Raw genomic sequence first — 13840 nt, 5'->3', positions numbered from 1 at the left:
CTACGACAGTAGGAACAACTTTCACCAGTGGACATCGTTGCTGAGCCTGGTTACGCGCTGCACGACAAAGTCACGTCCCAGCGGACGCTTCGGGGGGGAAAGGAGGAAGGGGGGAAAAAAAAAAAAAATCCAAAAAAAAAAAATTGCCACCACCAAAACCATCAGTGGAATACAATTACAGCAGACGAAAAATACACAACTAGTGTACCGGGAGGGGTCCCCCACCCTTCCAATGCTATTTACTAGTCCGTTATTTACATTTTTCACAAGTCTTATGCAGGATGCACCAAAAAAAAAGTCACAATAAAAAATAAGTCCTTTATAGTGCCACCAAAGCGCAGATGGAAAGAACCAGAAAACCAAAAAAAAAAAAAAGTTCAAAATAAACCCCCAAACCCTAAAACCAAACAAAAAAAAAAATCCGTTTTAGGGCTTCAATGTGTGCCATATTTGCAGACCTCCAAATAAATCCGTGTGTATTGGGTGCCGGCCCCGGGAGCGTGGCCGAGCCCTGGGGGCTGCCCCGCAGCAGCCCCCCCAGCCGCTCCCCGCCAGCTGCCCCAGTGCCGCCGCCGCCGGTGCTGGGAGCCGCCAGCCCTGCCAGAAAATCCGCCCTTAGTAGATGACCTCGTAGACTGTGGCCTTCTTGTCCCCAGAGCCCGTGACGATGTACTTGTCATCCGCTGAAATGTCGCAACTTAAGACGGACGAGGATTCCTTGGACTGGAAAAAAGAGGGAGGGAAGGGAAAAAAAAAGCCAAACCATCAGTTTGGTTTCCCCAAAGCTGCCGCAGCCGCGTTTCACTGAGCAGCATCGGTGCCCAGTGGCATCACCGCATCCCGGGTACCAAATCCGGCCACCCCAAAAGGATATCCCCCCCTCGCCGGGACTGGCAGTCCGCCAGTGTGATGCCAAGAGGGGAGGGGGTCCAGCTGCAGCCCACCCCCCGCCCCGCGAGACGCAGCCTCCCACCTGGAAGATGCTGGCTCCGTAGGGCGTTCTCCAGGCGTTGAGCAGGTTGTCTTTGCCGGTGCTCACGAACCATTTCCCTGTGCCCAGGAGACACGGTGTCAGCAGCCAACACCTCCTGCCCACCTCCCACCCCGCCACCAGCGGCACCGGAGCCACTGGCCAGACTGTCCCGGTCCCTTCCGGCTGTTTACCCTCAGAAATTGGGAGATTTTGCAGGAACTGGAAAACCTGGGCATGTCCCAGAGATGCTCAACCCCAGCATCTCTGCCGATGGCTCGGGACTTGCACATGCCAGGCCCCCGGCTAGCCAACCGCAACCAGGATGGTTTTATGGGGATAACACCCAATGGCACCATCCATGGGATGGATCCTGCCGGAAGCCGCTGTGCTCAGCACCCCCTCACCACCACCATCCCTCACGCCGTCCCTTCCCGCCGTGGTGCCCGTGCCCAACCATCACTGGAGGGGCCCGGGGAGCCGAGCCCCGCGCCGGGGCCGCTTACCGCAGTAGGCGAACTTGAGGGAGAGGACGCAGCTCTCGTGGAGGTGCAGCTGGTACTTGTCGGGTTTGGTGTGGTGCAGCACTTCCACGTTGCTGCTCTCCATGCCCACCGCCAGCCACTCGCCCGTCGGGCAGTACCCCAGCGAGAAGATCTGCGGGTACGGAGGGGTGCTCAGGGTGAGGGGGGGGCTGCAGCCCCCCTGCCCGAGCAGGCACCAGCCACCTCCATGTCTCCAGCGATTCCCTGGCCACGAGCTGAGCCGGGGGTGACCCCCTGGGTGATTTTAACAAGGCTGAAACGCAGCTTCCTGCAGGGACAGAGCTTCTGTCTTTGCACAGAAAGTTCCTTCCTGGCGTTCTCCAAGAGGAAAACTTGGCTCGGAAGGCAGCGAGAATAAATAAGCTCTAAGCCACAGCTACTCATGGGCTGGAAACTGCGGTGGCACGGCTTCTGGATGCCCAGATCCGTGACAAGAAGGACATGATAACAAGCTCCAACACAAGAAGCACATGGAGCTGTTGGAGCGGGTCCAGAGGAGGCCACGGAGATGATGCGAGGGCTGGAGCATCTCTGCTCTGGAGACAGGCTGAGAGAGTTGGGGCTGTTCAGCCTGGAGAACAGAAGGCTCTGGGGAGACCTTCCAGCACCTTCCAGTGCCTAAAGGGGCTACAGGAAAGCTGGAGAGGGGCTTTGGACAAGGGCATGGAGTGACAGGACACAGGGCAATGGATTTAAACTGAAAGAGGGGAGATTTCGATGGGATCTAAGGAAGAAATTCTTCCCTCTGAGGGTGGTGAGGCACTGGCACAGGTTGCCCAGAGAGGCTGTGGCTGCCCCATCCCTGGCAGTGTTCCAGGCCAGGTTGGATGAGGCTTTGAGCAAGCTGGTGTAGTGGAAGGTGTTCCTGCCCATGGCAGGGGGGTTGGAACTGGATGGTCTTGAAGGTCATTTCCAACCCAAACCTTTCTATGATTCTACAACGGTGAGCGTTGAAGCAGTGGAAAGTCTCCACGCCAGTGCCATGGGGTCAGTAGCTGGGACACAGCAGGGACCTCGGCCAAGCTGCTGCCTTTGTGGACCCTGATCACACAACTCCAGTTTCACCAGCGTAGGGCACTGGTGGAGGCTGCTGCCAGCCCCAAAGAGGCCCAGCAGGATTTGGAGAGGCCCATCCACATGTTTGGAGCAGCCGCATGAGACCTGTGGACACCAGGGCGGCTCCAGCCCCACGGAGATGGCTGCACTTGCCAAGAGGACACAAGTCCCAGCTCCACTCCTTTGGAGAAGGGCTCTGGGAGGGTCTGCAGGAGGAGGCAAGTGCCTGAGCCCTGTGGCCACCCCACCCGCGGGGCACCCAGTGCCAGCCCGCGCTGCCCATGGGCACCCCCCCTTGGCAAGCACTTGCTCACTGGTACCCAGTCTTGCAGTGGATGAAAAAGCAATGAAAGAGAAGCTGGAACAAGAGCCAGGGGAGCCCCACAGCTCGTACTGCCTGGAACCCTCCTGGGATACACCTGGAGCAGCCGGGACAGCCCTATGCTGAGTCTGACCCCCTCTCCCACGGCCACACACGAGCCAGTGCCGAGCTGGAGGGATAAACCCCTGCATGGGGTCTCCACGATGAGGCCAGGCCATTTTTCCCCCATCCCAGGGCCGAGGGCACCCCGCTCTCACCTGGGAGGTGAAGTCGTGCTGCTGGAGCTGCCGCCCTTCCCGCAGGTCCCAGGAACGCACCGTGTTGTCCAGACCCCCCGTCCACAACTTCGTACCGTCGTGCGAGATATCTATGCAGCTGGCGCCGTCCGTGTGGCCTTGGAACTGCCTTTAAATTAAAAAAAAAAAAAAAATAAAAAAAATCAAAACCACCAAATGAATGCTCAAGGGGAATGCTAGAGAGGGCACGTAGGTTGTTTCAAGGGAGCTGGTGCTCCGGCTGCTCTTCCAAGGCTTCCCTGCACCGAGCACGCCTGGAAACCTGCTCCAGGGAGCACCCTCTGCCAAGGGGCACCAGCCCGGCCGAGCTGCCAGGCTCGCCCACAGCCAAAGCATGACCAGACAGCCCTCAAACAGCACCCCCGAGGTCCCCGTGCCAGCACACTGCCAGAACGCCGCCGATGAGGGAGCGGAGCAGCCCGCGGTGCCGCCGGCTCACCTGACGAGGGTCTGGTTGTGCAGGTCCCAGACGGCGATGTTGCCGTCGCTGCAGCAGGAGAAGCAGACTTTGGCGTCGGGGCTGATGGCCAGGGCGTAGCAGGCGGGGCGCGGAGGAGGTGAGCTCGGCCTTGATGCGGGGCGTGGGGGAGGCCAGGTCCCAGATGGTGAGGGTGCTGGCCTCCCCCCCCACGATCAGCGTGCGGCCGTCGGGGAGCAGCTTGCAGGAGCGGATGTAGTTATCCCTGTTCTGGAGGGGGCAGAGACGTTATGGGGGGGGGACGAAGAACAATTTGTGGCATTACAGAGGGGGGAGAGCGGTGGGGACGAGCCCCCTTACCAGGCAGTCCAGCTGGGAGATGGGGCTCTTGCTGCCCGGCTGGCTGATGTCCCAGATCTTGACGCAGCCCTTGCCCCCCGTGTAGACGTGCCTGGTGGGGTTGCTGATGGTGACGGCGCACACCACCTCGCCGTGGCTCAGCGTGTTGATCTGCCGGGCGTGCCGCGGGATGCCGGGACCCGCCAGCGCGTCATGGGGAAAGGGCACCGGCTGCATCTGCCCGTCGGCGCTGACGTGGAAGGAGTAGGCTCTGCCAGGGGGATGGCAAACACGGGGGGTCAGCCCCGGAGATACACAGGGAAGGGGGGCCCGGGTGGCATCGTGACCCGGCTGCCAGGTGGTGCCTTGCCGAGGGCCGGAGGCCACCGCTGCTCTCCGGGGGCTTGGCCGGACCCAGCCCCGGGGGAAGCCCCACGGTCACCCCCACCCCGTGCACAAAAGGAGCAAGAAGGGCTTACGGCTTCCCTCCAGGGATGGATGCCAGGCTGGAGGGCAGCCCGGGGGCTCTCATGGGCGGGTGCGGGTCAAAGCCAACCTGCCAAGAGACGTGGACGCGGGTAAGGCCAGGCACGAGCCAGGCACGCCAGCAAACACCTTCCCACCCCCGAGCCCAGGGACGCTTGGTGGGTCCCTCTTTTCCCTTGCTGCTCAATAGCTCATCCTTACGTTCCCCCCTGGCAGAAAGGGGAAGGACTGAGGAATCAGCCAAAGGTTTGTGGTTGAAGGACCAGCGTGGGACACGCTCACCCTCCCCATCCCGGTCCCGAGCCCCAGGGCAGGAGCATCCAAGTTACAGCCAGCCCCCCAGGTGCAGAAAGCCCCATCTCTGCACGAACAGCAGCGCTGCGCTCCTTATTTGACTGTCTTTAGCCTTAGAGTGAACGACTGAGTGTTCAGCAAGAGTGAGGGGAGGGGGTCTGCACTGCGGGTGCGTCCCACGCACGGGGCGAAGGACAAACCCCAACGTAGCGGCACACGCGCATCACCCCGTGGGGAAGCACCCCCGCGCCCAGCACCTTCCCACAGTGGCTCATTCAAACGCAGCCGGTGAGGAGCCCCAGTTTCACAGCAAACACAGGGACCATCCCCCTACACCCCCCCCCCCCCAACCCTCCCCGCACCCCCCAGCCCACCGGGACCGAGAAAAGGAGCTAAAAGTGCTACGTACGGCTCCAAAGCTCACCATTGGCGACCGGCCGTAGGCGGCGGCGGCGGCGGCCGCGGCGCTCATCTGCGGGGGGATGTTGTGGAGCCCCGCGTAGGCGCCGGGGCTGGTGAGCGAGCCGTTCATCTCGTGGTGCCCCATCATGGCGAAGGGCGCCGCGTAGGAGCCCGCGATGGAGATGGGCGTCCGCAGGGCCGAGGCTGCGGGAGGGGTGAGGACACGGTCGGGGGGGATGGAGCCCACTGGCATCCAGCCCCACCCGCCCCAGAGGAGGATGTGTAATGGCTGCAGCTCCCCCTCCTCACCCCACCTCTGGCATGGGACCACCCGAGCCACTGGCACCCCTGTCCTGAGCTGGATTAGGTCCCCAATAAGCCTGACACCCCTGCCCCTAAGCTGCTGTGCCCCCAGTGGAGGGGCAGCAGCAGAGAGGGGGCACCAGGGACCACAGGGCACCAGCACCCACCCAGGGGACCAGGTACCCACCCAGGGGGTCCATGCCAGTCGGCTTGCCGGGCATCGGCCGCAGCCCTGGGGTGCTGCTCGTCCCCGGGGTGGGAGCGTCGTTCCTTGGCGTCGGAGTGTTTGACTTGAGCCCGGGCGTCGACGATTTGTCATTCTGGATGGAGAAGGGATGGGGGAAAAAAAAAAAACCACAAACCCAAAGGATGAGGTTCAACCTCTGGCATCTGTAATCCCTGCTCGGCAAGCCCCCAGCCCCAGCGAGCATCGTGGCCATCCCGCCCCCCCGGCACCGCGCAGGACGTACGTGGCCCAGGTCCTTAGTCTTGGAGGAGGGAGTGCTGCTGGAGGAGGCGACCGAGGCCGGGCTGTTCGGCGCGGTCCCCCTTCTTCAGCCGCGGGCTTTGTCTATGCCGTTCTCCGGGGGGGAGTGGGCTGGGCTGACCCGGGGGGTGGCAGGGTCCTGCGAGACAGGAGATGGCATTGGCACCCCCAGCAGAGGGGAGGGCTCCCTGCAGCTCCTCTTTCAGGCAGGAATTGGGCCAGCGCTGGGGGGGGCCCCTAAAGCATTACCCCCAACCCCCCGAACCCGCACCGTGCCATGGGAGAGGAGCGAATCTGCCGAAGCCCCCACGGCTCACCTCGTTGGAGACATCGACCACCAGGTCATCGCTCTTGTCACCGTCGCTGTCCTGAAACGCAAAGCATGTCACAACCCGCAGAGAGCTGCCAAACACCGGGGTGGGGGACAGCCCCCCGGGGCACCGAGCCCCCCCCCAGCAGCAGGACACAGGTCACCCACACCACGTTTGGAAAGTTGCGCCCAAACCTCGCTTTCTCCCACCCTATGTCCTGCCCGAACGCGTGCTGCACACCCCGTGCCTTGTGCCCCCGTGTCCCCCTGCAGCTCTTGGACACCCCCCTGTCGCCGTGTCCCCTGGCAGCCCTTGGACCACCCCCCCCGGCACTCACATATCGGCTCATGCTGTCCTTCTCCTCCGCTTTCCGCTTCTTGGAGTCGATGCCGTAGTCCGTGGAGCTGCGGTGCTTCTCGCTGGCTCTCAGCTTTCCGAGGGCGAAACGGAATTATTCTGCGATAAACGGAGGAAAGTTTGAAGTCGGAAATCCGAGGAAATGGCACTACACAAGCAGCAGCTTCAAAGCTGCCGCCAAGACCCTCCAGCCAGCACCGAGCCCGACATCCAGCCCTGTCCCAGACTGCCAGACCCCAACAGGGGGGTGAGACCCACAGCCCACCCCGCTGGGGAGCAGGGGACAGGGTCCAGCCTGGGCTGGGGATGGCAAAGCCCCGTGGAGAAGCTGTGTGCCATTATGGCAGCTCCCAGCACCCACTGGGACCCACTGGTGACAGCAGAGAAGGGAAGAGCTGTGCTCCCCGAAACCAGCCCCATCTTCACCATCCTCTGCCCCGCCAAGGGGAGCACCAGGGCCTGGCCCCGGCAAGGGCTTTGCACGAGGGCTGGCACCCACGGGACCCAAAATCTTCCTCCGGCACCAGCAGCACCGGGGCTTCATCCCCAGTGTCCATTCGGGAAGCAAAGCAACCGCTTCACCCCAGCCCCAGCCGACACCGCGCCGCCGAGCCCAGGGGCACCCGAAACACGACTGGAAAAATCCCCATCACTGGGAGCGGCACAGCCCCGTGCCCCGCAGCACAGCTCTGCCCGGGGAGGGGCTTTCAGTGCCCGCTTCAAGTGGCAAAAGCCCAGGAGATGCCAGTGTTCCCAGGAAAGCCCTTGGCACACCGGGAACAAGAATGGCAGCACAGAAACACCTTGAGCGTGCCGGAAAAAGCCCAGCATCACCCTGCGGATGCCCTTCAGTCAATTTCTCAGAGCAGCAGGAGAAATGCCCGCCGTTCCGTGCCCGGCAGAGCCCATCGCCCTGCCTGGCAGGGACTCTCCCAAGCTCCTCCGCCCGCCTTTTCTTCCCCAGCTGAAAGGGAGAACTAAAGCGGTCCGTGTTCCTCCTCGGTGCCCAACAAGCAGCTCTGGATAACACCGGGGTCTTTCTTCTCAGGCAGTCAGGCTGAAAAACCCTGGCAGCTCCCAGAGAACCGCGCCGAGCGTTCCGAGGCATCGATCCGTCCAGCCCCGCCGCTGGCCCGCCGCCAAGAAACGAAATATTTTTTATTGCACAGGCCGGGCCAGGAGAATATGAACGGCTAAACCCCGATTACCGCGCGCGGTAAAGCTCCGTGGGGAATATCCCCTGGTTTATTTTATAGATCGGGAACCTTCCCGTCTCCGACGGCCCCCTCCCCGCTCAAGGAGCAGGTTAATGATGCCCAATTCCCCTCTCCTCCCCCCTCCATTAATAGCATTTTTCCTCCCATCCGCCCCTGGCTCTCCAAAGGCCCATTTGTGGCAGGAAATCGCCGCAAAGCCGCAGCTCAGCCGGGCTTTGTCCTACCAGTTTCACCCCGAGCCGGCGGCATTGCACGCCCAGGAGCGAGGGGGGTGGGTTCAGACCCCCCCCCCAGGCTCCTACCAGCCTCTGCCCACCAAAAAAATACATCCCCAGCCCTTCTCCATCCATCCCAGCCAAAACAAGAACCAAACCTCTGCCATTAACACCGAGGTGTCGGGGGCACAAATCAGAACTGGCCGTGCTGGTGGTGCTGGTCGCCCTGCGCCGCGGTTATGTCGCTGGTTAATTAACTGCTTGACCTTCCAAGTCCTACTTAACAGGGTGTAATGGCCAAAACCCATCCCGACAGATGAGATGACTCAAGATAATAGAAGAGGGATCGGGAATAAAACAGCTCTCCTAATCGCCCAAGGATTTTTAGCCCCGCGGACTCGGCCGCGCTCGTGCGCAGGGCTTAGTCGATTGAAACCGAATCTCGAAGCCCTGCGACAACCAAAAAGATTTAAATCACATCTCATCACCGGCCTCGAGGAGCCGACAGCCCAGCAGCTCCTCCAGCCAAGGTGGGTTTTTTTGGTGCGTTTTTTTTTTTTTTGCTTTTTTAAAATGAAATAGGGCCTGTGCAAAAGGCATCCCTGGAGCTCACTCCCAGGAGTCTTTGTTTTAAAAAAAAAAAAACCCAACAGATAAGACAAAAACATGCAGCCATCAGAAACTGAGATAAAAAAAAAAGGAGGGAACGGGACTTACTGCACTTGAGTCTCGCTCTTTGAGAAGCAGCCAGCGTCAGAGGCAAGGTCACGGTCAAAGTGAAGAGAAGACAGAAAAATAAAGTTAGAGGGAGTCTTAAAACAGACAAACCAACAGAGCAGCTCCTCGCTGCAGCCTCCTGCCTGAACTCCAAACCTATCTGGGCTTTCTGGGGCTTTGCCTTAAAACTCCCGTCCCCCAGCCATCCGGCTCCGGCCCCTTTCTTTTTGTGGATGCGATTTACTTGGCAGAGCACACAGAAAAAGGGGGAAATGTCCTGAAATGCAGAAGCCACGATGTCAGCCTGCAGCTCCCGAACCCGCAGGCACGAACCCAGGAGAAGGTCAGCAGGGATGTGGTTTAGCCATTAATTCTTTTTTTCCTGGGATATCCCGGTAAATTGAATCCACACAGAAAAATGAAGGCAATCAGAGAATTGCTACCAATAGTTTCCCTCACTGGCTTCCACGGGGGGGGAAAACCCACCCCAAATCCACCAGCAGAGCCCAACAGCTTTGTGAGGCTGCTGGAAAACTGCCCTGCAAACGGGAACGTTAGGGGAAGATCCCAGATCTTCACGTCTTAATGGGCTGTGGGATTTGCGTGGAAAATCTTGGATGCCAGTGGTTTACAACTGAACTCGTGCGTCCTTTTTTTTCTAAAAACATTTTCTTATTGCTATTAATAAGAAAAACCCAGCAAGTTTGACAGTGGGTATTGCTGGTTTCCAGACCACTGAAAGTCTGACAGTGATGGAGAGGAGGAGGAGGAAGGCTGCTGCGTCATTAAGGATCTGCAGCAAGATCCCATCAAAGCCTGCGAGGACTCAGCCCTGCGTGCAAACTTGGGGACGTGCCAGCAGCTCACCCTGACAGATCATGGAATCACAGAACAGTTTGGGTCGGAAGGGACCTCAAAGATCATCCAGTTCCAACCCCCCTGCCATGGGCAGGGACACCTTCCATTACACCAGGTTGCCCAAAGCCCCATCCAACCTGGCCTTGAACACTGCCAGGGATGGCACAGCCACAGCTTCTCTGGGCAACCTGTGCCAGTGCCTCAGCATCCTCAATGCCACCACCCCACCATCCCCCAGGAAGCATCCTGATCTCAGCGAACAAGAAAGCAGGAAAAGCTACAGGATCGTCTGGAAGCTGCTCCTGGGAACATCCGCCAGCAGCGGCAGCACCTCCTTTGGCTGAGCCAAGGGGCTCGTGCATCGCTTAGGGAAAGCCATGTCCCTAAAAGCAGAAGCCACCATCCCCTGAAGCCCACTCCCACGGATCGGGCAGTGGGAGCAGAGCCATGCCCAGACCAGGGCACTTCTCACACTGGGGTGGGACGGTATGGACCCAGCCCCTCGCTCTCACCTCTGTGGTCCAGGTCGTGGTGGTTCTTCTCGTCCTTGACAGCGAGGTGTGCCTGGCTCCCCAGGGCGCGAGCGCCAGCAGCCCCGAGCTGCTGCCAGTGACCGGCGGGATGCCTGGCGGCTGCAGGCCCGAGGGGTGTGGTGGCAGCTGGACCGGGGGCCCGTGGGCGGCGTGGGAGAGGTGCTGGGCCTGGAGCTGCTGCTGCTGCAATGAAACCACCAGTGAGCCGGGAGGGGGCAGTGGGGCCGGGGTGGGGGATTCGGAGGCATCGAGCAGCAGCGCGGTGGTGGGAGCAGTGCCAGGACAGGGCACGCCTGGCATCACACCGGGGCGATGCCCCGGGGAGCCGCCCCACTCAGCTGCCTGGAAGGAGAAGCCCCGTTAGCAGGAAGGACGGAGGGTGCCCCGTGCACAGCCCTGGGCACAATCCCACTGCAGCTGCCCACACCACGGCCGGGTGGCACGAGCGCACATGCGGCACACACAGCCGGGGCCGTGCTGCCAGAGTCATCCTTCATTCAAGGTAATTCACAACACTGCTGCAGACTTGGCTGGCTTTGCTTTTCAGTAGATATTAAGCAAAAAAACAAACCCCACAGAGATGCCACCCAGGAGGCAGAATGCGGCTCTGGCTGGAGCACCAGTTGCAAAACCAGACCAGAGACAGCTCGAGCACACCCCGACCCTCCCAACTTCACTTAAGTTTTGCTTATTTGCTCAGGACCAACTTTAAGGCGCTTGATGGTGAGAAGAAAACGGCCCGCACAGCACCTTGGCCCCATCCTGCCACCCCACTGCTCCTGGCCCCCTCCAACACCGGCTGGGGATGGGGCCGGGCATCATCATCCCCCCCCACACCCCCCAGCTGCCCCCCACCTTCCCAGGGAGCCCCCAGCCCCGGCCATCCCAGCACACACATCCAGCTGTGGGAATGATGTGCTTGGTTTTAGCTGGAAAAAGCTCGACTACAGCTTTGGCGGGGGCGGGGGGGGGAGGAAAGGAAAAAACTCAAACACATCCTCTGAGGTTTCTGTTTCAAATACACCAGCTGAAGTCGGAGCTGCTGGCTACCTGGCAGTGGTGCCACATCCCAGAGCCCCAGATCACTGCTCCTGGCGGCTCCTCCACCCCAGGGACACCAGTGGTCCAGCCTGGAGGGGCTGGGACCTGGTGCTCACCTCTCCAACCCTCCTGCCCTGCACCCACGGCCACCTCCAGCAGCACCCAGCCAGCCACCGGTGAAAGCTGCATTTGGGCAACCGACCTCTGGTGGGAACCACGGGTTGGGGGGGGACGCCCGAGCTGGCAGGGGAGCCCCCACATGTCCCCACGCCCAGCTCAGATCAGGGTTTCTCCCTCCTGGTGCCACTGAGCACAGCAGAAGCCAGCAGCAGAGCCAGCAGCTTCCCAGCGAGCCGGGCCGTGTGTGGAGGGGGATGCCATGGCACGGTGAGCGGGTGCAGCACCACCCCGCACCCCTGCGCCGGGCACCCCGAGGGGCACGGACGGAAAGGAGGGGAGGGTCCTTCCTGCAAGGGGCTCAGTCCCAGCCCCGCATCACGCCAGCCAGGGAGCTGTGGCCACGCCATCCCACACAGCTCAGCAGTGGGAATACACCAAAATTACCTCCCAGGTACGGGGGACCCCACGTTTCCAACACTCCCACCAAGGAGATTTCCAGCACATCTTCCCCAGCGCTGCAAGGGGATGGGTACACATCACCCAGGTGCCCCTGAACCAGCTCATGCTCTGCAGCACTGGGGTGACCTCAGCACAGCCCGACAGGGGTGGGGGGTGTGTGACACCCCAGCACAGCCCCACAGGGAGCACCAGCCCCTGCGGCACAGCCCCCCCCAGCTCACCAAAGTGCAGGAGTGGGTTTAACCCGCAGGGTCCTGCGCTCAGCTTTGCGCAGGGCACAGCTCGACCCTGTTGCACACGGGAGGTGCACTTAAAAAGTTCTCCTCCCACCCCTGAGCAAGGCTGGTGCCCTCCGGCCTGCAGCCCCCTGCGTGCCCACAGTGCAGCAAGCAGCACTGCTGCACGGCTGTGCATGCAGACCCAACAGTCTCAGCAATGTCGAGGGCAGGCTGCGTGCCCAGCACCCTGCACACCCCTCGGTGCATGCCCAGCACCCTACGCACCCCTCAAGTGCATACCCACACCCCGTGCACCCCTCGGTGCATGCCCAGCATCCCATGCACCACTCAGTGCACGCTGCAAACACCCTGCCAGCCCCTGCAGCCCGGTCACAGGATCCAGGATGCAGCTTTTCGTAAAAAAAAAAAACAACGAAAAAAACAACAAAAAAACCAAACGTGCCAAGGCCATGTCTTCAGGGGAAGCCCCAGTTCCACCCACCATCCCGACTAAAGGAGCTATTTCAGGGGGTGGCAGGAAGGGGTGACTGGCTGTCACATGCTGGTTGCAGGCGACTGAGCAGCCTCTGTGCCCAGGGCAGGGCTGGGTGCAGGGAAAGAGGGTGGGCGACCCACGGCGGGTGGGCTCCGGGGTCCAGGCCTCGGGCCAGGGGAGGCGGGGAGCCCCCAGCCAGGAGCAAAGCCGGGCTCCGAACTGGGAGGCAGGAGCTGTGGTTCCAAGCAGAGGAGATGGCATTATCTTAAAACGCAGCTTCTTTGCCGGCAGCGCCGAGGTCTCAGCTGTGGCAGAAAGCCAAACGGAGACGGCAATGAGGCCTCCCCAGCGCGCCGGTTGTAGGAAAGGCATAAATCATCGTGTCCGCAGGAGCAGGAGCTTTTGGCTTCTGCTGGGCTGCTCCGTCCACAGGGCAGGGAGGGGGAAGCGCCCTCGGGACCCCCGGCCGAGGGGATGTCCTCGAAGTGGAGCACGCACGGCAGCGGGCGGGGGGAGCTGCCCCCTCCTGGCACACACATCCCGAGATCAACCCCTCCGACACCGAAGGGAGGGGAAGGAGCCGCAGCTCTTCCTGAAATCCACGAGGCTCTGTACGGCCCCAGTTCCACGTGATTTCCACCCGTTTCAGCAGGAGGCAGGGCTGGCCGGTAGCATCCAAGCACGGCCCCGACGGTGTCCCGCATGGCACACTCCTCTCCCGCAAGCGTTCCGGCGGTGCCCATCACCGCAGGGCTGGGCTGCAGAGATCCGATGCCTTATCCTCAGCAATCCCCGACTCCCACGGTGGGCAGAAACAGCCACGCTGGCACAACGCTCCTCCAGGAGCTTTCCAGTTGGGGGGTGACGACTCCCGCAGGCAGCAGGAACCCCAAGGAAAGGAGGGAGAACACCCACAGACGCACAGGGTCCACGGCAGCAATACTCCAGCCCCACGATGTCGGTGGGGTCACAGCCTTGGCACAACGGAGCTCCATGGTGAGGCGGGCACAGCAGCACCCAGCTGGGGCAGAGCAGGGGAGGCAGAAGAAGAATCACCCCTGAGCCTCCTGCCTCCAGCCCGGCGGAAAAATCCTCGTTTCTTCTTTTTTCCCCTAAACTGACAGCAAATACATCCATCCAACGGGCTCTGGTGAGCGCAGCGGGTTGGCCCCGCTGAGCCCCCCTGCAGCAGCCCCGCTCCAGCGCATGGGGGTAGAAACCAACACCAAGACACAACATCCCACTGTAGCCCAAGACACCATTTAAAGGAGTTTTCCATTTCAAGGGTGGTTTTCTCCCCTTTGGCAGGCAGGAACCGCTGAGCAGAATCCATCCGGAAGGTCTCTCCTCCACGGGCAGCTCCGGTTTGAAGCCTCATCC

The 13840-nt window shown here is 61.2% G+C and overlaps 1 protein-coding gene across 1 annotated transcript; it reads right to left on the bottom strand.

Moving 5' to 3' along the window:
- Window positions 1-554: 554 nt before the first annotated feature.
- On the bottom strand, window positions 555-10426 carry TLE3 (TLE family member 3, transcriptional corepressor). The gene is given in 17 exon segments (XM_086620552.1): window positions 555-723; window positions 974-1050; window positions 1477-1627; window positions 3151-3298; window positions 3629-3735; window positions 3737-3877; window positions 3968-4217; window positions 4426-4502; window positions 5151-5332; window positions 5619-5751; window positions 5902-6057; window positions 6236-6286; window positions 6567-6661; window positions 6664-6685; window positions 8736-8752; window positions 10106-10174; window positions 10177-10426. Coding segments are annotated over 17 exon segments (2034 nt in total). The 3' UTR covers window positions 555-615.
- Window positions 10427-13840: the final 3414 nt, after the last annotated feature.

The sequence above is a fragment of the Tauraco erythrolophus genome, chromosome 14, assembly GCF_009769465.1.
Source record: "Tauraco erythrolophus isolate bTauEry1 chromosome 14, bTauEry1.pri, whole genome shotgun sequence".
NCBI classification, from domain to species: Eukaryota; Metazoa; Chordata; class Aves; order Musophagiformes; family Musophagidae; genus Tauraco; species Tauraco erythrolophus.
This window is presented reverse-complemented; position numbering and strand designations above follow the sequence as displayed.